Source organism: Mustela putorius, unplaced genomic scaffold (genome assembly GCF_011764305.1).
Source record: "Mustela putorius furo isolate JIRA1106 unplaced genomic scaffold, ASM1176430v1.1 tig00000407_pilon_pilon_pilon, whole genome shotgun sequence".
In the NCBI taxonomy this organism is placed as follows: Eukaryota; Metazoa; Chordata; class Mammalia; order Carnivora; family Mustelidae; genus Mustela; species Mustela putorius.
Window position 1 is genome coordinate 10,208,592 of NW_025421373.1, and position 22,254 is coordinate 10,230,845.

General features: G+C 34.8%; 1 protein-coding gene across 4 annotated transcripts in view; it reads left to right on the forward strand.

The window, feature by feature from the left end:
* Positions 1–22,254, forward strand: part of NIPBL (NIPBL cohesin loading factor) — a 205,714-nt gene that overhangs the window by 72,981 nt on the left and 110,479 nt on the right. For all 4 annotated transcript variants that reach the window (XM_045079473.1, XM_004738003.2, XM_013051832.2 and 1 more), the window contains exons 2-4: positions 15,485–15,627; positions 17,561–17,726; positions 20,128–20,255. In XM_045079473.1, the coding sequence (XP_044935408.1) occupies positions 15,564–15,627; positions 17,561–17,726; positions 20,128–20,255 (358 nt within the window). In that variant the 5' untranslated portion in view covers positions 15,485–15,563. The remainder of the gene's footprint in view (positions 1–15,484; positions 15,628–17,560; positions 17,727–20,127; positions 20,256–22,254) is intronic.

A 22,254-nucleotide genomic window follows, 5' to 3' on the forward strand; every position in this document is an offset into this window, starting at 1 on the left:
GTCATAATCTTGGGATCCTGGGATTGAGCCCTCCATTGGGCTCCTTGCTCAGCAGGAAGTCTGCTTCTCCCTCACCCTCGGCCTCTGCCCCCACTCATGCTCGTTTTCTCTCTCTCTCAAATAAATAAAATCTTAAAAAAAAAATTAGATGTTTATATAGTCTCAAACTATCTCTCCACAAATTACTTATTAACTAACGCAATGGGTAACTTTACAGTGGTGATCATGGCCCATGCCACCTTAAATGATCAAAGTTAACATCAGCAGTATCAGGAGAAAACTGATAATCAGATGCTTCCTTAAGTAATGCTCTAAGAACGACATAAAGGGGCATCTGGGTGGCTCAGTGGGTTAAGCCTCTGCCTTCGGCTCAGGTCATGATCCCAGGGTCCTGGGATAGAGCCCTGCATCGGGCTCTCTGCTCAGCAGGGAGCCTGCTTCCCTCTCTGTGCCTGCCTCTCTGCCTACTTGTGATCTCTGTCTGTCAAATAAATAAATAAAATATTTTAAGAAGGACATAAAATCCACCTTTTTGGTATTCCTACCAAGAGTGTATCACCTGAAACTAATAATAACATCAGATAAACACAAATTAGTGGATTCTTTAATAGTTTTCCCATACTTTCAAAAGATATCAATGTCAATAAAGAAAGTCCAAAGAAGTACTCTAGAATCAAGAAATCTTACGAGACATGAAAACTGAATGCAATATGTGATCCTGGATTGATTCCTGAACCAAGAAAAAGGAGATGATGAGACAATAAAATAGGGACTATAGATTAGATATTTTAGATTATTTAAAATTTTAGATTATTTTAGATTTTAAGATTGTTTATTTAGATTATATCTACTTATATTTGATATGGTTAGACTTTACAAAAGTTAAATTTTCCCAGTTTTGTTCACTGTCATGTGATTTCCTAAGAAAATGTTCTTGTTCTTAGGAAATACATACCAAAGTATTTAGAAGAATGGACCATATCTTCTGTTTGCTCTCGGATAGTTCATGGGGATACACACACACACACACACACACACACACACACACACAGTGGCAGGGAAGAAGGAAGGATTGTGAATGTTAAAGCAGATTGGGCAAAATGTAAGCAATTGGTTTGTGTGGGTAAAAGTTAATGACACCTACTTGTACTTGTGTGGCAGTTTTGTATTATAACTTTTTGTAAGTTTGAAATTATGTCAAAATTTAAAGTTATCTTCCCAACCTAAAAATGTAAAGCTGGGGTGCCTGGGTGGCTCAGTGGGTTAAAGCCTCTGTCTTTGGCTCGGGTCATGATCCCAAGGTCCTGGGATCTGAGCCCCACTCTGTCTCTTCCTCCTCTCCCTCTGCTTGCCTCTCTGCCTACTTGTTTTTAAAAAGTAAATAAAAAATATAAAGCTGTCAGCACAAATTTTTAAGTAACTTTTAAAAGTTTTTAAAAATAAAAATTTAAGGGACGCCTGGGTGGCTCAGTCAGTTAAGCTGCTGCCTTCAGCTCAGGTCATGATCCCAGGGTCCTGGGATCAAGTTCTGCATCCGGCTCCTGCTCGGCAGGGAGCCTGCTTCTCTCTCTGGCTCTGCCTGCCACTCTGCCTGCTTGTGCGTGCTTTCTCTTGCTCTCTCTCTGACAAATAAATAAAATCTTTAAAATTAAAAAAAAAATTTTAAGAAAAAATAATCTGCCTATAAATTGTTCTATAGTTCTAAATCAACTTTAACTTTGTTCTATAATAAAAGCCAGTAATGTGAATGAACTAGATACTATATAGAACACACAGACTCTAATTGCTTTTTAAATAATTTTTTATTGTGGAGTGATTGTAGATTCATAGGAAGTTGGAAAAAAAAAAGTTTTAAGTATAGGGACCTGAGGTGAACCCTTAACTCAGCCACCCCCAACAGTAACATTGTATATAATTCTAGTATAGTTTCAGAGTTAGGAAAGTGACATTTGTGCAATTGAAGAGTTACTCAGATTTAGCCAGTTATGCATACACTGTGTGGTTCTGTAAAGTTTTATCATACGTGTTGTTAGATGTATCCACCACCACACTCTGCATATAAAACTGTTAATTATAATAAGCACCACTCCCTTGTACTCTCACTTCATAGCCACACATGGACTCCTCATCTAATCCCTGGCAACTACTGATCTCTTCATTTCTGTAATGTTGGTATTTCAAGAATGTTACATAAATGAAATCATGTAGTTTTTGAGATTGGCAATTTTCACTTAGTATTAAATTTCCTTGAGATTCATCCAACTTTTATGTATCAATACTTTTTTTTTTTAAGTCAGTGGTGTTCCATGGCATAGATCTACCACAGTTTGCGTAATCATTCATGCATTGAAAGATATCTGAATTGTTTCCAGTTTTTAGCCATTACAGAGAAAGTTGTATGAACATCCAGGTGCATGATTTTGCATGAAAATAAGTTTTCATTTTCAAATATTTGAGTTAATTTTTTTTTTCTTACTTAGCACTTAGGTTTATCTTTTAAAGTTTATTCTGAAGCAGTTTTTTTTTTTTTTTTTTTTTTAAGATTTTATATATTTGAGAGAGAGAGTGCAAGCAGGAGGCAGAGGGAAAGGGAAAGGAATCTCAGACAGACTCCCCACTGAGTGCAGAGCCCATTGCGGGGCTCAATTTAGGGCTTGATCTCATGATCCTGAGATCATAACCGGAGCTGAAACCGAGTCAACCGCTCAACCGATTGGGCTACCCAGGCTCCCCAAAGCAGTTATTTTCATACTTTGTGACAAATCATTGTTTCTTCTCGTATATTAAAACTGTGACTAATTATACAAAAATAGTGATTTTAAATTCAAGTTAATATTTTTAAGGAATATATATATAGGCTGTGTGAAAAGGGAGAAATAGTTTCAAAATTAAGCAACTATAGTTGCCATGCTCAGTAGCTAAGATATATATATCAGTGGCTAGTATATTACTTTTTTTTTTTTTTTAAGTGGCATGAAATGAAATCAAAAGGCCCTTGACAGTCCCTCATTAAGTACCAGCCACATATAGGTTTTGTCACTCTTAAGGGACTAGAATATACTAATCATTCCTTGTCCCCAATTCTAACCCCTTTGCCTCTTACTCGTGAGATTTCCTTAATGAAATACTCTGTGACTGCCTACACCCCCAACATAAACTTAGTCACCATCGTTTTTTCTTTGAAAACTCCCTGTTTTCATTTAGAAAAGAGCCTTGACTCTGGAATGTTAAGAACAGAAATTGTGGAATCAGACATCTGCCAAGTTACTTAACCTTTATATGCCTCAGTTTTTATTATCTTAAGATGAAGGAGGATAATAGTAGTGCCTGTTTAATAGGATAAGGATTAAATGAACTGAAGTATATAAATAAGAATTAAATGAACTCAATATAAATTAATATGAAATTAGATACGTAAATTCTTTAGAACAATTCCAGACATCTTAGGGGCTAAATATTATTTATTATTGCTGCTGTTGTGGGATTTATCATTATGTGTAATTATATGTTACATGGTGATTATTCATAATATCACTCCTACTTGACTCTATAAGCTTCATGAGGATTTTTTACCACTGTATGGATGGTAACCACTGTCGGGTCCTGTTCTTGGTGTTGGGTGCTAAGTGCATAATTGCGAATACACAAAATATTACTTTCTTTAAAAAAATGAGAAATCAGATAAGTAAGAAAATGGAAATTAGTCACTTACAAATTTCTTTACCCAGTGACAAGCATACTTAATATTATCAAGCACTGGTAAAGAGAAGCTGAACTACTTCCTTAAGTCCTGGCAATTCAGTATTCTAATCAAAATTGAAAGTGTTTTATTTCCATTTTAATAGTTTGCTTTTGAGCTTATGTGTAATAGTTAATGGTGTTTAAAACATTATTTGAGAAACCTTTTTATACCCCTCTTTTCTGTTTACTGCCTCCCAGTTTTACTTAGATTTCTTAAGCAGCAATAAAAGTCCCTTGAACATGAGGTAAGTTTTCTCTTCATCATTTCTTGTAGGTACTTTAAAAATCGATAAGCTATAAAATACTCTGGTCATAGGAAATCACTATCTAGTTAAAAGCCCAAGACTTTCTAAACCAAGGAACAAAACAAAGAAAGAAAGAAAGAAAACATTGAAATGTTGTTTTGAGAGTTTAAGATTTAAAGAGTTCAAGTGCTTTTGCTGTTTAACATCTTTATCTTGGAGATTATACTATAACACACAAAGTCACTTGATTCTGCATTTTATTAACCTTCTATCTCAGTATGTATTGCTCTTATTTTCTTTTAGTATTCTAAGTTTCATAGAAAGTTTACTTTTGTGTAACTGTGATTATTAAATAAATTTAAAACCTCATTTAAAATTTTAAAATCCGGTGGCTCAGTTGATTGAACCCCTCACCCCCACTCACACATATGCTCCCTCTCATTCATTCATTCATTTCCTTGAGACAGAGAGAGAGAGAGAGAAAGAAAGAGAATGAGCATGAGCAGGAGGGGCAGAGAGAGGGGGAGAAAGAATATGAAGCAGGTTCTGCTCGAAACGCAGAGCCCATCCTGGGGTTTGATCTCACAACCCTGAGATCTCAAGCCAAAATCAAGAGTCTGACACAGGGGCGCCTGGGTGGCTCAGTGGGTTAAAGCCTCTGCCTTCAGCTCAGGTCATGTTCCCAGGATCCTGGGATCGAGCCCCGCATCGGGCTCTCTGCTCAGCGGGGAGCCTGCTTCCTCCTCTCTCTCTACCTGCCTCTCTGCCTAGTTGTGATTTCTCTCTGTCAAATAAATAAAATATTTAAAAAAAAAAAAAGAGTCTGACACTTAACCAAATGTACTACCCAGGTGCCCCTGCTTTGTAAAATAAATTAATCTTTCTAAAAAAAACTATTTAAAATCCACTTCTCCTAATGAAAGATTGACTGGTAGTGACAGAATTTAAAGAACTTTTTTTCATTTTATATACAGAAAGAATATGGCATTTGATGTTATAAAAACCTGCATTTTATGATTAGTTCATTGAACATGAGCTTATAAATTTAGAAACATATACATCCTTAATTTACATATTTATATCTTATAAAATAGTAGAGGGATTCAGTGGAAATCATGAAAAGGTTACTGTGGATAATGTGAATGAGAAATGACTTCTGTTTAGTGCTCCTTTCCATGTAAATCAATTTAAAATAATTTTGAAATGTAACTCCTTAGTCAGGAGCTGTTAATGATTTAAATTAACTTTTAAAAAGTTTATCTTCCCTGAAAAGCTGCCCCAATATCTTTTTCCACATTCATTGATCATATTATTTAATGGTTATGTTTGGGTCTCTTGGATTCTTTTATGAGTTTTTAAAATCAATTACAGAAATAGATATTGAAGGGATATAGTGTCTCAGTCCATTCAGGCTCTGATAACAGATTGCCATAGACTAGGTGGCTTATAAACAACAGAAATTTATTTCTTACAGTGCTGGAAGCTGGGATGGCCTATATCAGGATGCTGGTAGATTGATGTCTTCTGAGAACACACTTCCTGGTTCATAAACTGTCTTCTTGCTGTGTCTATATAAGGCAGAAGGGGCAAGGGAGCTCTCTGGAGTCCCTCTTATGAGGGCATTAATCCCATTCATGAGAGCTCCACCCTCATGACCTAATCACCTCTTAGAGGCCCCACTTCCAGATACCTTCACCCTGGAGAGTAGGTTTCAACATAAGAATTTGGGGGCAGGGACACAAACATTTAGTCTATAGCACATTGTTTAGCAGTAATAGAACTGGAAAAAATAAGGCTTTAATTAATACTGACCTCATATAAGACAGTGATATTTTGCATCTAATACAAAAAGTTCCCTTAATTTAAAAAAAAAAAAGTTTATTTTGAAAAACTTGAGTATGTGCTACATAAGTAGAAGAGTATAATGAATGCCCAGTACCCATCACGTAGCGTAATCAACATGTTGTCATTTTATTTATTTTTTTTTAACATGTTGTCATTTTAATTTCATCTCTAGTTCTGCCTATTTTCCACTGCTTAGTTATTATTACTTTTACAGTTTTCTGGAATTTGGTAATACTTACATATACTGAAAAACAGAATTCTTAGCTTCATAATTTTCACAAGGGGGGACACTCATGTAACCAGTATCCCTTCATGATCCAGAACATTTCAGGGTGGCTGGTGGCTCAGTTTGGTGTCCCGACTCGATTTTAGCTCAGGTCAAAATCTCACCATTTTGAGATGGAGCCCACATCAGGCTCTGTGCTGGGTGTGGAGCTTTCTTAAGATTCTCTCTCTTTCTCTCTGACGTGCCCCTGGGGCCTGCTCGTGTGTGGGTGCACGTGCGTACATACACACATACACTCTCTCTCTCTCAAGGAAAAAAAAAATTTCATCACCCCAGAACATTTCTACATGCCCTTTTGCAGTCAAATGCTGCCACTAACTACCCACCACCGCCCCCATAAAGAACAAATTGATACACTGGACATCATCAAAAGGTATTAAGAGAATGAAAAGACAAGCAAACAACTGGAATAACATATTTGCAAAATACATACCTAATAAAGAATTTTTATCTAGCACATACAATTCATATTCTTAAAAGTCAAGATTTTACCTGTGCTCTCTAGACGCGTGCTTGCTTACTAGACATCAAAGCAGAAATCTTGACTAGGCAGTTGGATATGTGAGTCTACTATACAGTGGAGAAATCAAAGCAGCAGATAAAAACTGGGAGTCATCAGCACATAGGTGCTATTTTAAAATCATGATGTTGGGGCACCTGGGTGGCTCAGTGGCTTAAAGCCTCTGCCTTTGGCTCAGGTCATGATCTCAGGGTCCAGGGATTGAGGCCTGAGTGGGGCTCTCTGCTCAGCAGGGAGCCTGCTTCCTCCTCTCTCTCTCTGCCTGCCTCTCTGCCTACTTGTGATCTCTGTCAAATAAATAAATAAAATCCTTAAAAAAAAATAAAATCATGATGTTGGATGAGATTAAAAACAGAGTAAGGATAGGAAGATAAGAAGGAAGCCGTACAAGATTTAAGAGTGGCCAATGTGGTATGAGGAAAAACCAGGAGGATGTGCTGGAAACAAAAGAATTGTTCAAACTGGAGAGTGATCAACTGTGCTGAATGCTAGGTCAAATCAGATGAGACCTGAGGCTGTCCATTGTATTTATTTAGCAGTATGGATGCTGTTACTCATGGGGCAAGACACCTGGTGGAACCATGAGAATAAAAGCACAGGTAATATAGTTTCAAGAGAAAGGATGAATGGGTTAGGACAGAAAATGGATCAAAAATGCAGATTGTATATAAGTGATCATGATTTTTTTTTTTCATATCTTCCTCTGCTCTTTCTTGATTACTCTTTTGGGTATTCTAAGTAATGTTCTGTTGAATAAGAAAAATTTCCTGAATAAAACATTTCATTTGGTCTCCTTCTAAGTTGTTTTAAAGAATTTGTTGTTCCTAGGGACTGTGTCACTTAATGAGATCATAATTCAAGGTAGCCAGAGTTTGTTGAAAAGATTTTTAGGGCAGCCAAATTCAAATAGTTAACAGAACCAATATGACTGATAAGACTGTTACATACTTTTGTAATTTAATGTTAATATAGAAGTTTTGATGTAAGGAGGGATTTCTTATATTCATCCAAAAAAAAAGAAGTTTCTTTGTGTGTGTTTAAACAAAAAACTGCAAACTTCAGGATCTGTTGCTTTCTAATGGTGTTGAATAATCAATTTAGAAGAACTTGGCCAACCTTTGACGGGCTTGGTAAAAAAAAATGTGAATTTTATAAAAATAGAACTAGCATATAGTCCAGTAATTACACTACTTGGTATTTATCCAAAGAATATGAAAACACTAATTTGAAAAGATGTATGCGTCCCTGTGTCTGATGTTTATTGCAGCGTTATTTGCAATAGCCAAATTATGGAAGCAGCCCAAGTGTCCAGTGATACATTGGTAAAGAAGAAGTGGGATGTGTGTGTACATGTGTGTATATACACACACTTACACATCACACATACACACCATAGACTATTACTCGGCCATAAGAAAGAATGAAATCTTTGTTTTCTTCTCTTACAGATTTTGTTTATTTTTAGAGAGAGCATATCCATGCACAAGTGGGAGGAGGGGCAGAGGGAGAGGGAGAAGCAGAATTACGCTGAGCAGGAAGTGAGATGAGGGACTCAGTCCCAGGACGTTGGGATCATGACCTGAGCAGAAGGCAGATGCTTAACTGACTGAGCCACCCAGACACCCCCCAAAAGAGTGAACTCAAAAAAAGAATGAAACTTGCCATTTACAGTAGCATGAATGGATCTAGAGAATATAATGCTAAACCCAGAGAAAAACAAATACCATATGATTTCATTTATATGTGGAATTTAAGAAACAAAGCAAATGAACAAATAAAAAAAGAGAAAAACAAAAAATAGTCTCTTAACTATAGAGAATAAAGTGATGGCTACCAGAGGGGAGGTGGGTGGGGGGTGGGTGAAATAATTGAAGGGGATTAAAAGTACACTTATCTTGATGAGTACTGAGTAAGGTATGGAATTGTTGAATCACTATATTGTAAACTAATATAACACTGAATGTTAACCATACTGGAAATAAAATTTAAAAAAATAAGCGATCTTTCTAGGAAAAAAAGTGAATTTTAAATTTTTGTAGTTGAAAGTGTGCCCTCTTGTGGGCCATTCAGTGATTTCACATAAAAGTATTTTCTCTTATATTTTAGATTGAATCAATCATGTGTCATCAAGAGTTATTTAAGACCTGCATCTGAATGTCATAGTTCTTTAAGATGTAAACCTCGTTTAGAAAGAAATAAAATCTCCATTGTTTGATTTTTCATTTCTAATACCTTTGTATAAAAAATAGTCTCATGGTATTATAAGGTACAGTCTCAACCTCTATTAGGGGCTTAAAATAGACTGTTTCTTTTGCAGTGGAGAAGAAGGTGAGAAATAATTTTTGGTGTGGGGACATGGATTAGTAACCCAAATCATAGCAGCACTTGGAAATTTTTTCTACGGCCTTTCTGTAAAAGAAAAGGAGAGAGAAAAGAAAAAAAAATAACTTCAGGACTATTTTTTACTGATGCAGCTTGTATTTTTGCATATTTTGTTAAGATTAAACATTGTATAACTACTCAGCAGGCCTCTGTAGTCAATTTAGCTATAATAATCAGCTGGGGCCTTTTAAAGTAATATGAGCTTTTGTTAAAGTTGGTTTGTATAAAAATGCATGTGAAATAAATTGATAAGAACAAGGAAGAAAACTGACTACAGAAGTACATAAAGTTTTACTAATCATTATACTTCTCAGTGAACATACGCATACTCTTTAAAGTGAGTTTCGAGAGACTCTAAAATTTCAGCCTGATTTGTGACTTCTCTTTCTAATAGTACTTAATAATGTAACGGTATTCTTCTATTACATATTATATACATTAGGATATAGCTACATTATGGGAATGCACAGAGGAATAATACACATTTATTGTTAAGCAGCATGGTGGCTGCAGGGAGCTCAGAATTACAGAAGCAAAGCATGTGTCCAAAGAGAACATTAGAGCTGTACTGTGCTTTTTGCTTTTGTTTGCATTTCTCTTATTTAATGGGGATAACTTAGAACTATAGAAAAATAGAAACATTTTAAAGAAGTGAGCATATTATCAGTGTGGCTGATTGGAAGCTGTTTTTGAGCTAGGATTTGAGGATCGTCTTTTGGAAGTATCTTAAACAGAATGTGAAAATTTTGTTCTTGAATACATTTTAGGCAGTGGAAAAGATTCTGAAGGTAGCTTGACTAAAGTGAAAGAATTCTGCTAGAGAGGTGCCACCCTCAAGAGAGTCACTGTTACCGGTTTAATATAGTATGTAGTACAACATAGATTTATTTATTTACTTAGTTGGCTATTTAGGATTTACATTCCACTTGTTTCCCAAAATAATTTGAAGTGGCTTATATTGTTCAATGTAATATAAACTGAGATAAATAAAAATATGCTAGTTTTAAAGCCCTCCATCCCTCCCCACCCAAAAATAATAAAATAATAACGTTAGCAAGGAACAGTGGTGTTCATTAGCTAAAGATTCCACATGTATAGAATTTTGGTTCATTCAAATGTTATAATCCTGCCAGATGACAATATAGTGTAAAGAATACTGAACTAGAAATCCAAACATTTGTATTCTGGTCTTGACTCAGTCAGTTACTAGCTATGAGACCTTAAACACACATTTAGTTTCTCTGAGGGACAATTTCCTTACCTTTTATTGGTTTGTCTTACTGCCATAGCAATGTAGATATTTCCTAGTTTTATGTTCTTTGGATATACATGAGAATATAAGGTTTGGTTAGAAATATCTGTATAACCACAGACAAAGCACTTAGGCTCTGAGTCTTCATTTTTGCATCTGTGAAGTAGAGATAAACTTCATAAACCTCTCACTGTGATAATGATTAAGGAAATGTGTATGTTGGGACACCTGGGTGGCCTATTCATTTAGCCTCTGCCTTTGGTTTGGTCATGATCCCAGGGTCCTGGGCTCAAGCCCCGCTTTGGGCGCCCTGCTCATTGAGAGGTCTGCTTCAGGCCTCCTTCTCTCTTTGCCACTCCTCCTGCTTGTGTTCCCACTCTTGCTGTCTCTCTCTGTCAAATAGATAAATAAAATCTTTTTTTTTTTTTTAAAGGAAAGGTCTATATTAATGTCTCATACATAAAAAGTGCTAAAAAAAAGTCTCCCCCAACAATGTTACCTTGCATCTTGCCTGTCTCCTATTATTACAATTTAACTGTTATCCTCTGTGGATGATTTTCATAACTATAGCTATAATTCTGACTGCTTTTGTCAGTTCAAAAATTTCCAACTTTCTATTTTATAGACTTCTCCAACTAGATGCACAATAAATGCTATCATTTCTAGTGTTTTTCACTAGTAAAGTCTTCAGACAAGATTGTACACATTTCTTGGTTATGAGTTACTTACACTGGCTGTCCGGGAAGTTTATCTACCATCAAATTCTGAGAGCACCTTTTATTCCAGATCCATCCCAATTTGAATATTATTATTATAACTTCTACCAATAATTTTATATTTGCATTTCTTTTGTTTGTATACAGAAACCATAAATTTTAAGTGGAATTAAATGAGCAAAGAACCAGGGCCTTTAAAAATCTTGTCAGGCGCTAAGGTGTCCACATCAGATTCATTATAATGGGTTGAAATGAGAATTTACCGTATCTTCTACTAATTAAGAATTATTTTAATTAACCCACTCTAAAATAAACTAAATGATTTCTTAGTTTGCGTTTTATTTAGTTCTTGGTATTACAAAGATTAGGTTTTTTCCTTACTCTTCACTGCCAGTATTTACTTCAGGTACCTTATCATTTAAGTAATTGTGGGTGTGTATGCCTAGAGCTGGTATACATGTTTGTAATACTATGGTGAAATATATACTGAAATTTCAAATGATTTATAATCTTTCTGAAAGTAAGGATTTATGTATATTATTGGAAAGATACCTTCTTCCTAATTCACCCCTGTTTCTCCTCTGTTTTCCCAGATGTGTGTTTTTCAGTTTGTAATACTGCTAACTTTCTGGATAACTTATTATATGCCAGGTAGCGCGTCAAATGATTTACATGAATTATTTTGTTGCATTCTCATCAGCGCTTAGGAGGTGGGCTTCACGGTAACTCTTCCATTTCTTTAGTTGGCAGCTTTGAAACTGCTTTTCCTTGGTGCCCCCCAATTAGACATTTTACCTGGAGTCACAAATCAGTGTGCAATGTAAATTTATATTTCTGTTCCTACCATCCCTCTCAGTGTTGATCTCAATCCACTAATTTTATTTTATAATTCACTAATTGGACACCATTCACAGATTTTAAGTATGTAAATAAAGCACTGCCTTAAGCGACAGTTCTTCAGCACTCATTCTAGTCTCCTTTCCCAGTTGGTTACCATTTCCTTCTGAGCACATTGTTCCCCAAAGATAATGACTTTCAGCTTCAGTTTCAGCAGTTTCATGAAAGACAGTGTACTTTCACAGAGCCAGGTAGACCAAACATTGCCCAATCCAGAGCTAGAAGTGTCATGACTAATTAGTTAGAGTTCTGCATATTCATTTTTAGAATTCTAGGAATGCTCTTTCTTGATATACTCTGGTCACTTTCCAGTATAGGCAGCAGCATTTTCACAAATTACTCATATTCATCAACATCTGTGACTTTAGTGAAAATTATGAGTCCATTTCTACCAAAGTCTTCTGCTGTCCTTCAGAAGCGTGGCTTCCAATGAATTCAGCATAGTTCAGCAGTTGAGGTATAAATATATTTGTCAGTAGTCCCCTACTCAGTCTATACAAGCACTTTAAACCAAACAAGCATTGTTGCTCTCCTTTCTCTCCCCACTTCCAGTTTTCAGTTGACACCACAGTATTAACATGCTTTGTTATATCAATAAGAAAAGCACAACAATCTTTTGGTTTGATTTATTGATCTCCTAATTTGTACATGGTAACTAATTATATCATTTTTGTACTAAAATATTCCTAGCTAGCGTTGGGTCTGCTTTACTTGTTACCTGAGGGAAAACAGAATGAAGTTGGTTAGCTCACAATAGACTGTGGCAGATTGTTCTCTATTAGTTCCCATCCTCCGAATTTAATAAATAACATGGTACTTGTTAATCTGCTTGAGTATGGCAATTTACATTTATAACAGTCATACAGGAATAACAAGCTGTTTTTGTTTGTGCTATTCTGTACATAATTTGCACGCAGTTGTTTTTTCCCATTAATTACTAAGCATCAGCTGTAACTTTTTTATTAGCCTAAACTTAGAAAAAAAGCCTGGGGGCGCCTGGATGGCTCAGTGGATTAAAGCTTCTTTAGCTCAGGTCATGATCTCGGGGTCCTGGGATCGAGCTCCACATCGGGCTCTCTGCTCCGTGGGGAGCCTGCTTCCTCCTCTCTCTCTGCCTGCCTCTCTGCCTACTTGTGATCCCTGTCAAATAATAAATAAAATCTTAAAAAAAAAAAAAGAAAGAAAGAAAAGTCTGTTGCGTTTTGCATTTTGATGACTTCTGTCAGGTTTTAAATTTTTTAAGTGCTTGATACAGCTGATAAATTTACAGTGTTTACTTAAATTTATTTAGTGTTGTTAAAAAACCAAATTGATAACTTCAAAGAGTAAAGTCCACAGTGTAGCAAGGACAGTTGTAAGATAGCCAGTCATAATTATATTTTTCCTATACCTTCTCCTGTGCTATTGCCTATACTGTTTCCTTTTAGCAGGCTCCTACTAACAAACTTTATGTCATTCATTCCTCAAAAGAAAGCAGTGTTGTTTCCTGGGCTGGCTATTAGAAAAGAATGTACATATAAAGGACATAACTTTAAGGGGGGGAAAAAAGGAAATAATTATCAAATAGACAAGGTAGTTGTTACCTGTAGAAGGAACTAGGATGATTACTTTTCAGATGGTTGTTGTATGGATGTTTACTTTATAACTCTGTTAAACCGTGCATACATGTTTTATGAACTTCGGTCAACATGTATCAATAATCAAAGTGAGGAAAAAGAAAACTCCTGATTTTAGCTGCCTATATACTTCTACTTTTTAAATTTGTTCTAAGATTTGTTTATTTGAGAGAGAGAGAGTAGGGGGAAGGGCAGAGGGAGAAACTTTCAAGCAGACTACCCACTAAGTGTGGAGCCTTGTAACGGGGCTTTATCCCACAACCCATGAGATCATGACCTGAGCTGAAACCAAAGGTTGGACGCTTCAGTGACTGAGCCACCCAAGTGCTCATGTATATTTCGACTTTAAAAAAAAAAAAAAATTTATTTGCAAAGTTGCATTAAGATAGATGAGTAAGGGGAATTATTAGTGTTTTGAAGTTTACAACTCAAAAATCTTTTTTTTAATTTTTTTTATTTTTTAAGATTTTATTTATTTATTTGACAGAGAGAGATCACAAGTAGGCAGAGAGGCAGGCAGAGAGAGAGGAGGAAGCAGGCTCCCCGCTGAGCAGAGAGCCCGATGTGGGACTCGATCCCAGGACCCCGAGATCATGACCTGAGCCGAAGGCAGCGGCTTAACCCACTGAGCCACCCAGGCGCCCCACAACTCAAAAATCTTAAAGGGTTCTTTTAAATAACAAGAAAATAGAGCCTCAAAAAAAATGTTTAAACTGCAAAATTATAATTCAGTTTTCTATTGTAGCACTATCTCTCAGTTGACATGCAGTAGCCTTGTATTTACTGATGAACTTATTTATTTATTTATTTATTCATTCATTTATTTAATAAAGGCATATCCTTGATTAATGTGCATATTATTCAAAATTGTATATTTCCAAAATGGGTCTTTAGCTGGTACACTGTTAAAGGAACGATAAAGTTTCCAGAAAGCCACATGTTGAAATTTAAGATGAGAAAAATTTGGGAACATTGAAGAGAATGGAAAACGTGTTTAGGAGTTTTACAGAATGTCTGTATACACAGACAGACACAGAATTACATTATAAAAACTGAATATTTAAGTCAACTAAGTCATACAGGAACACTAAGATGTTAACACATTTCTCTGTCCTTCCTGTGGTTATATATTAATTATGTGATTGGTTGATATTAAGAAGCTTGCAGTGGTAATTGGGAAGACAAGGTAAGTATAGTAACATTATAGAAGAACAAAACACAACTTTCAAAAAATGTCACAAAGGACTATGTATTTACATATATTACATATTTTATTAATATATTGTGTAATATATTAAATATATTGAAAATATTCAATTTATTTTATACATTTATATATATTTTTATGTTATATATATATTTTATCTGAGGTTTCATGAAGTACTAGGAACTTGCCCTAGATCTTGAAGAATTAAAGGATTTGAACTAAAGTAAGGGTGGGCTATCGAGGTAGGGAGATACATAAGGAAATAAATAAAAATGTGAAAACACAAGGTAGATTCAAGATAATCTGTTCAGCTTTGTTGAAAAGGATGGTTTATGTAGAGAGTAGTGAGAGACATAGCAAGGCAAGTTAAAGCTAGGTTTTAGTGTGTCTGTGATATGGACTATTATAGTGCTTGTCAAAATTGAGTATCCCAGTTTAGTAATACAGCCTACTGGTTACACAGACTCTTGAGCCAGATTGCTTGGGTTCTACTCTTTCCTCCACAAGTTACTTTAAACTCTCTGTAAATTAATTCCCTCATTAGTAAAATTCAGAAAATAATAGTACCTGCCTTACATTGTTGTGAGAACTAAATGAGTAAATACATGCAAAGCACTTTGCAGCGCCTAATATGTTGGAAGTATATATGAATGGTAGCTATTATTGTTATATAGGTTAACAAACAAGAAAATCAGAAAATCTTATTTTTTGTAGGCATTTCCCCAATGGTATTATATTTGACATATTTTTACAAATAATTGTCTGTTTTTGTTGCAGTGTTTGGGAAATGGGAAGTAATGACAGCTGGCACCTGAACTAAGTACTTTTATAGGCAACACCATTCCAGAACTTCAGGATGAATGGGGATATGCCCCATGTCCCCATTACTACTCTTGCGGGGATTGCTAGTCTCACAGACCGTAAGTTTGTTAATTTATCTAATTTATGTTCTATTCTGTGTTAACAATGATTTTAAGAGAGACTGGAAAAAATTATTTGTAGTTGTCATAAATAACAAATTATTTCAGATACTAGATTTTGAATGACAAGCATCATTACTTTCTTTGGTTTATTGGCATACATGTGAAAATAACAAAGTGTAGTCAGCTAATAGGTAATCAGACCTTTATTTCTGTTTCATTCTAAAGATGCATTAAGAAATGGTGGCATTTGTTTGTTTAAAGGTCTTAACACAATGAAGGGATAAATGCAAAAGTAAAGACCAAAGATGAGACAAAGCAGTAAAGAAAAATCAAAACTGAAGAAGCATGGATTTATATATAGGAGCAAATACAGACTTTTTAAAAAGCATTTCTAGAAATGGTAACTGAAACCATCCTTTCTAGAAGAAGGTTTGATAGCCCAAGTTAATCTAATTTCTTAGCAATGTTCATTTTGGATATCCTTTTCAGTAATCTGTTGGAGTGTGCTATAGATATCAGCAGCCCATTTTACTCTGATCATTTAAGTTTACAGAATTTTGTCATTCTTTTGAGATTTACTTGGTGTAACACAGTTTTTTAGGGACTCTATCTTATGGTAGCCAACTCTAACTTTAATTCTTAGTCCCTGGGTAATGGCACAAAAAGCAACCCCAATGTTAGTCCCTGTGTCATCCTATCTGAGTAAATAAAGAGAAAAAGAGATACAAGAGGGAAAAGTAGAAAGTGAGAACATGACATTATGCAAACTTTGGGGCTTTATAGTAAAGGAACTATGAGAAAATAACTTTAAGAAGTGTTTTTATCTGTGTTCATTAGTCTTTACTGAATAAGAAAATAGCTGGTGGAGTTAGGATAATAAAGGTAAGAAAACTTCTGAAACTGTCTTTAGTTTTTGTTGTCATTTTGTTACAGGTAAGACACAAATTCATAAAATATGTAAGAGTGTCAAATCAGATATACTACCAGGAATTTACTTTTGGTTGTCCTCCCCATTTTCTCAACTCTACCTTATATTTTAAAAGTTAGCCCAATAAACACTACTTATTAAGTAATAATCTGTTTCCTGTATTTTTATTAATAAAAAACCTGTTGTGTTAGCCACTGGGATGAGCAGCCTGTAGCACTGTGTATAGGTGATTAGAAATTAAGCCAAAAACAAAGATATGTTAATTAACTTTCTTAACTTTTACTTTAGACAGATGAATAGATTTCCATTATTTGAAGACAAATAGCTGAATTTAAACTACTATAGAAACACTGATGTCCTTTTGTTTTCTGTTAGACTAAAATGAAGAGAGGAGAGAACTATTTAGGAATTTATAACTGAAAGCACAATTCCTTAGTTATTTGGCTTCCACTAGAACCCCTATTCTATAATGAATGTTCTTCTGCTGAAGTGATCTATTTATTTTTTTATATATACTTAAGCTTTTAAAAAACTTATTACTTGTCTAAATATCAGGTGAGGAGTTGGGTGTAGTTACTTGGTTTATTTATATGGGATTACTAATGATTCTGATAAATCTCAGAAGCAAAAGTAAATGAGATCAATGAATGTATTCTTAATTCTTAGAAGTTACCTTTTAACCCTACCTTTTTGGCTATTCGTTTTTTAAGTGAATAAAGATTTAAGGTGTGAAAAGTCATGCATATAAGGAGTTGAGTTTTATTCTTAGGGAGTAATAAACTCTGTTATTGCCCAAGTGATGATTCGGGGTTTTACAGAGTTGATTGGGGTTTGTGGGGGATGGGTGGAGAGGTAGAATGCCTTTTAATAATTTGTCCCATTGATATTTATAACTTATTTTTAGTCCCAAAGTATTTGTAAATAAGTATTTTATAAGCAAATATTATAAAAAGTCTTCTTATAGCCACTCACTTTCTAATAATGTGATTTTATTCCAAATAGTCCTGAACCAGCTGCCTCTTCCATCCCCTTTACCTGCTACAACTACAAAGAGCCTTCTCTTTAATGCCCGAATAGCAGAAGAGGTGAACTGCCTTTTGGCCTGTAGGGATGATAATTTGGTTTCACAACTTGTCCATAGCCTCAACCAGGTATCAACAGATCACATGTAAGTATAATTTAAAAGTGAAAGGTTTGGTCTAAGAGAGTCTGTATTCCTGGTTTTATTCTTTATTTCAGAAAATAAACAAACACTGTTTAATTTTAAAATATATGAATAGGGACACCTATTCATGACTCAGTGGGGTTAAGCATCTGCCTTCTGCTCCGGGCATGATCTCGGGGGTCCTAGGATTAAGTTCCCGCATCCGGCTCTCTGCTGAGCAGGGAGTTTGCTTCTCCCTGGCCCTCTGCAGCTCCCCAAGTGTGTGTTCTCATGCTCTCTCTAAACAAATAAATAGTAATAATAATAAAATTATAAAAGGTAATAAAAAAAGGTAAACCCTTTATTTAAAAATAATATAAAATATATGAATCTAAGTGAACCTTACAATGAGATTTAAATAGGCCGTAGTTATTTTGAGACAATAGTGCTGACCCATGTAGCTATATGAAGGTCTTTTCAATTCTTTTTGAATAGCTTTGGGGTTAATCAAGGTAGATCTGTGCAAGGGGCCTTAAAGTTGCTCAAGAAGCTGTCTCCTCCTTGATATTGCTAGAGTGGTTAGAATTCCCAAGTACCAGGGACTGTACTGCTAGCTTTATTTGGAATAGGCTCACATGCATTCCATGGGAACCTAACCATAACTCAATGACGGACTCCATGGATGGCTACTACAAAATTGGGAGTAATTTTCCCCAGGATTTATCATACCATCTGAACATAAGTGTGTATTTTCACACAATAGATTTTTTTAAATAATATAAATTATATAGCTTATTTATAAAATTTTTGCATATGAATATACTTTGAAAAATTTTTACTACAGAACTAGTATATACTTATAATATCTTAACAACACAGAAATATAAAAAAGTTAAATCTCTCAGGATGCCTGGTTGGCTCAGTCGGTAGAGCATGTGACTCTTGATCTCAGAGTTTTAAGTTCCAAGCCCCACACTGGGTGTAGGATTATTTAAAAATAAAATCTTAAAAAAAAAAAAGTTAAAACTCCTATTCCTATCCCTTCACATCTCATTATACAGTGGTACTCATGTATCCTTTCTTTAGTTTTTGCTTTTTATTTATTTATTTTTTTAAGATTGATTGATTGATTGATTGATTGATTTGAGAGACAGTATGTGAAGTGGAGGGGGAGGCAGAGGGAGAAAAAGAATCTTGAAGCAGGCTGCGTGCTAAGCATGGAGCCTAACACGGGGCCCAGTCCCAGGACCCTGAAATCATGACTGAGCCAAATCAAGAGCTCAACTGACTGAGCCACCTGATGCCTCTAATTTTTGCTTTTTAATTTAAAGATTCATTATTTAAAGGAATGAGGATAAAGCACATTATAATGGAGATGTGATAACTGTCACAGTAATATACTAAATTTGAATTTTCTGATGGAGAAAAAGAAATAATTAGTAAAAATCAGAAGGAAATGTAATACTAATACTTTGTCCCTCCAGAAATTCATCAGTGTCTAAATATTGTGTCAACAATTATCACCAAATATTTAAAATATTTAAAAAGGGAAGTAGCACATACACATTTGTGATTTATTTTATGGAAAGCTGCTTTAAGACTGCCCCCAGAAATTTATTGAAATTTATCATTGGACACCATTTTTATAAATCTTTCTTATTAGATTTAATTAGTGGAACAGAGACATGTAGAATATAAAATTTAAAACACTATGTATATTTAATTTTATCATTTATGTTCCATTGTTGTAAATTTAATTTGCTACTTACTTTTAAGTTTATTGAAAATTACAACTATGCTTGACTAGTTGCGTGGGGTTTTTTTTGCTCCCAGATGACTTTATTTGAGAAAAGAATATTAGATGGGAAAATTGCGTAACCTCTGGGTCTTGTCTTAACCAATGTGGCAGCATTATTTTATTCAGAGGACATACTCAAAAATGCAGACTCATATTCAAATGTAAGAGAGAAAATATATTCTAAGCCCAAACCTCAGCTTCTATGCATAATTATCATCTCTGTACCCTTTCATTATTTTAAATAGTTTAGAGTTGATTCTATTTTCTACTTTGAAACTAATTTGAACATTCTTAAATAAACTCATAGTTCATAAAATAATGTTTGAGGCTTTTTTTTTTCCTTTTTAGGGGGGCTTTTTTTCCTCTTTTTAAAATAAAATGGGGAAAAAGTTTTCCTTAGAAGAATTCCTATCATTTTTGATAATTCTGTTCCAGGAATAGCATCTTCAAAAATCCATGAAGTTTTTGGACATCTTTTGTGATTTTTTTTTTTTTAATGCCATAGATTTTTTATTTTCTACTTAAATCTTTTCTGAATTTCACTAGTGAATTGCTATCTAACTAATATCGAATAGGGAATTCTTATTCACTATTCTGATTTTTGATGTTTATCTTTTTTAATTCCAGAGAATTAAAAGATAACCTTGGCAGTGATGATCCAGAAGGCGACATACCAGTCTTGTTGCAGGCCGTCCTGGCAAGGAGTCCTAATGTTTTCAGGGAGAAAAGTATGCAGAACAGATATGTACAAAGTGGTGAGGTTTTTCATTGATTTTCATATTATATTTTTTTGTGGGTCTCTTGTCAGAGCTTGCTTCATATGTAATTAAATTCAGGTGTCTCCTTTAATATGGTAGCCTATCATCTATGAAGTTGATAACTTGAATCCAGCCAAGAATAAGAAGGAAACTAAATGGCTGTTAATATTCTTACAGTTTAATATGTAACTAAATTCCTTGGGAATTAGACAAAGCTAAAGTATATTTTGTTAGATATTTCAGAATGCATTCATTCACTTAATCAAAGAGCTTTAGAAGTCTTTTTATTTTAGAAAATCATGGAATTGGTATGAAAGAAGTCTTTTCATTAATCATATAATAAAAATATTTGCAGAGCTTTTCAACATGCAGTACTTGTATAATAGTACCAAGTTTTAGTTTTAGTACTGATGATTAATCACATTCATAGTTAAATAGTAAATTGGTGTAACACTTCTGTTGCCTTAGCAACAGAAAAGTAGGTTATAAGTATTATTGTTATTAAGGAAAAAAACCTATTTATAATAAATACCATAAAAAGCATAAAAATATATTCAATATAGATATGATTTTTATGTAGTCAGGGAGTACCCATGAGCATTTGTACTGAATCTCTCAAGCCCACGTACTTATTTGGCTCTCAAGATTAAAATAGTCAGAAGGGAATAGTTCAGACAATTCAAGTCCAACTTAGTTAACAGACGAATTATATTCAAGAATATTGCCAGATTGGGGCGCCTGGGTGGCTCTGTGGGTTGTTAAGCCTCTGCCTTCGGCTCAGCTCATGATCCCAGGGTCCTGGGATCAAGCCCCACATCCTGCTCTCTGCACAGCAGGGAGCCTGCTCCCCCCCCCCACCCCGCCCCCCATAGCTCTGCCTGCTTGTGGTCTCTGTCAAATGAATAAATAAAATATTTAAAAAAAAAAAAGAATATTGCCAGATTTATTGGCAGTACCTCTGTGAAGCCCTCCACTCCATTTCCTAATCTTGTATTTGAGTGTGAGTTGTGTTTTTAAAGCAATTGCATAGTTAACTCTTCATTCTCCAAAGTGGGTCTGTGGAAGTTCTTCTGCCCAAACCCCCTGTCTGCAAATCGAAGGCAGGTTTGCAGGACACTGTTTCTTCACCAGAACTAACAAGATAGATTGCAGTAGGAGGAGACAGATAGGAATGGTGAAAGTAAATAGAGAATTACTTTGATAATTGATTCTTCACCAGAACCAACAAGCTAGATTGCAGTAAGAGGAGACAGATAGGAATGGTGAAAGTAAATCTAGAATTAAAGGCTCTGGAAGAATGTTGCAATGAAAGAAAATATGGAGAGATCATTGATTGGAAGAGAAACTTACAGGATAGGAGCATTAAGTATAAGATAATGAGTAGATATAAAATTGAATAAAGGGGACACCTGGGTGGCTCAGTTGTTAAGCATCTGCCTTCAGCTCCTCATAATCCCAGGATCCTAGGATCGAGTTCCACATCGGGCTCCCTGCTAGGCTGGGAGCCTGCTTCTCCCTCTCCTAAGTCCTCTGCTTGTGTTCCCTCTTTCACTGTGTCTCTCTCTATCAAATAAATAAATAAAATCTTTAAAAAAATAAAATAAAATTCAATAAGGAAAGTCTTCCAAAATTATTTACAATACATTTTGTAACATTTTAAAATATTTAATTTGGGTAGTAAATCACCCTAATAAAAAACATTTTGTTACATTTTAAAATATTTAATTTGGGTAGTAAATGACCATAATAAAAAACATTTAGAGTATTTACCTTTCAGTCACACATTTTGTATTTTATACTACCTGATATCTTAGTCAAAAACATAGACTTCTTCATATCATACTTCGTGAAAACATAAACTTAGCATTAAAAAATGAATTGATACATTGCATATTACGATTTTTTTCCAAGTGTTTCCCTGGTGATATTTGGCTTTAAAACTTGAAAAGGTGATTCTTGGTTGCTAAATGTAAATGTGAGTCACACATATGGAGCA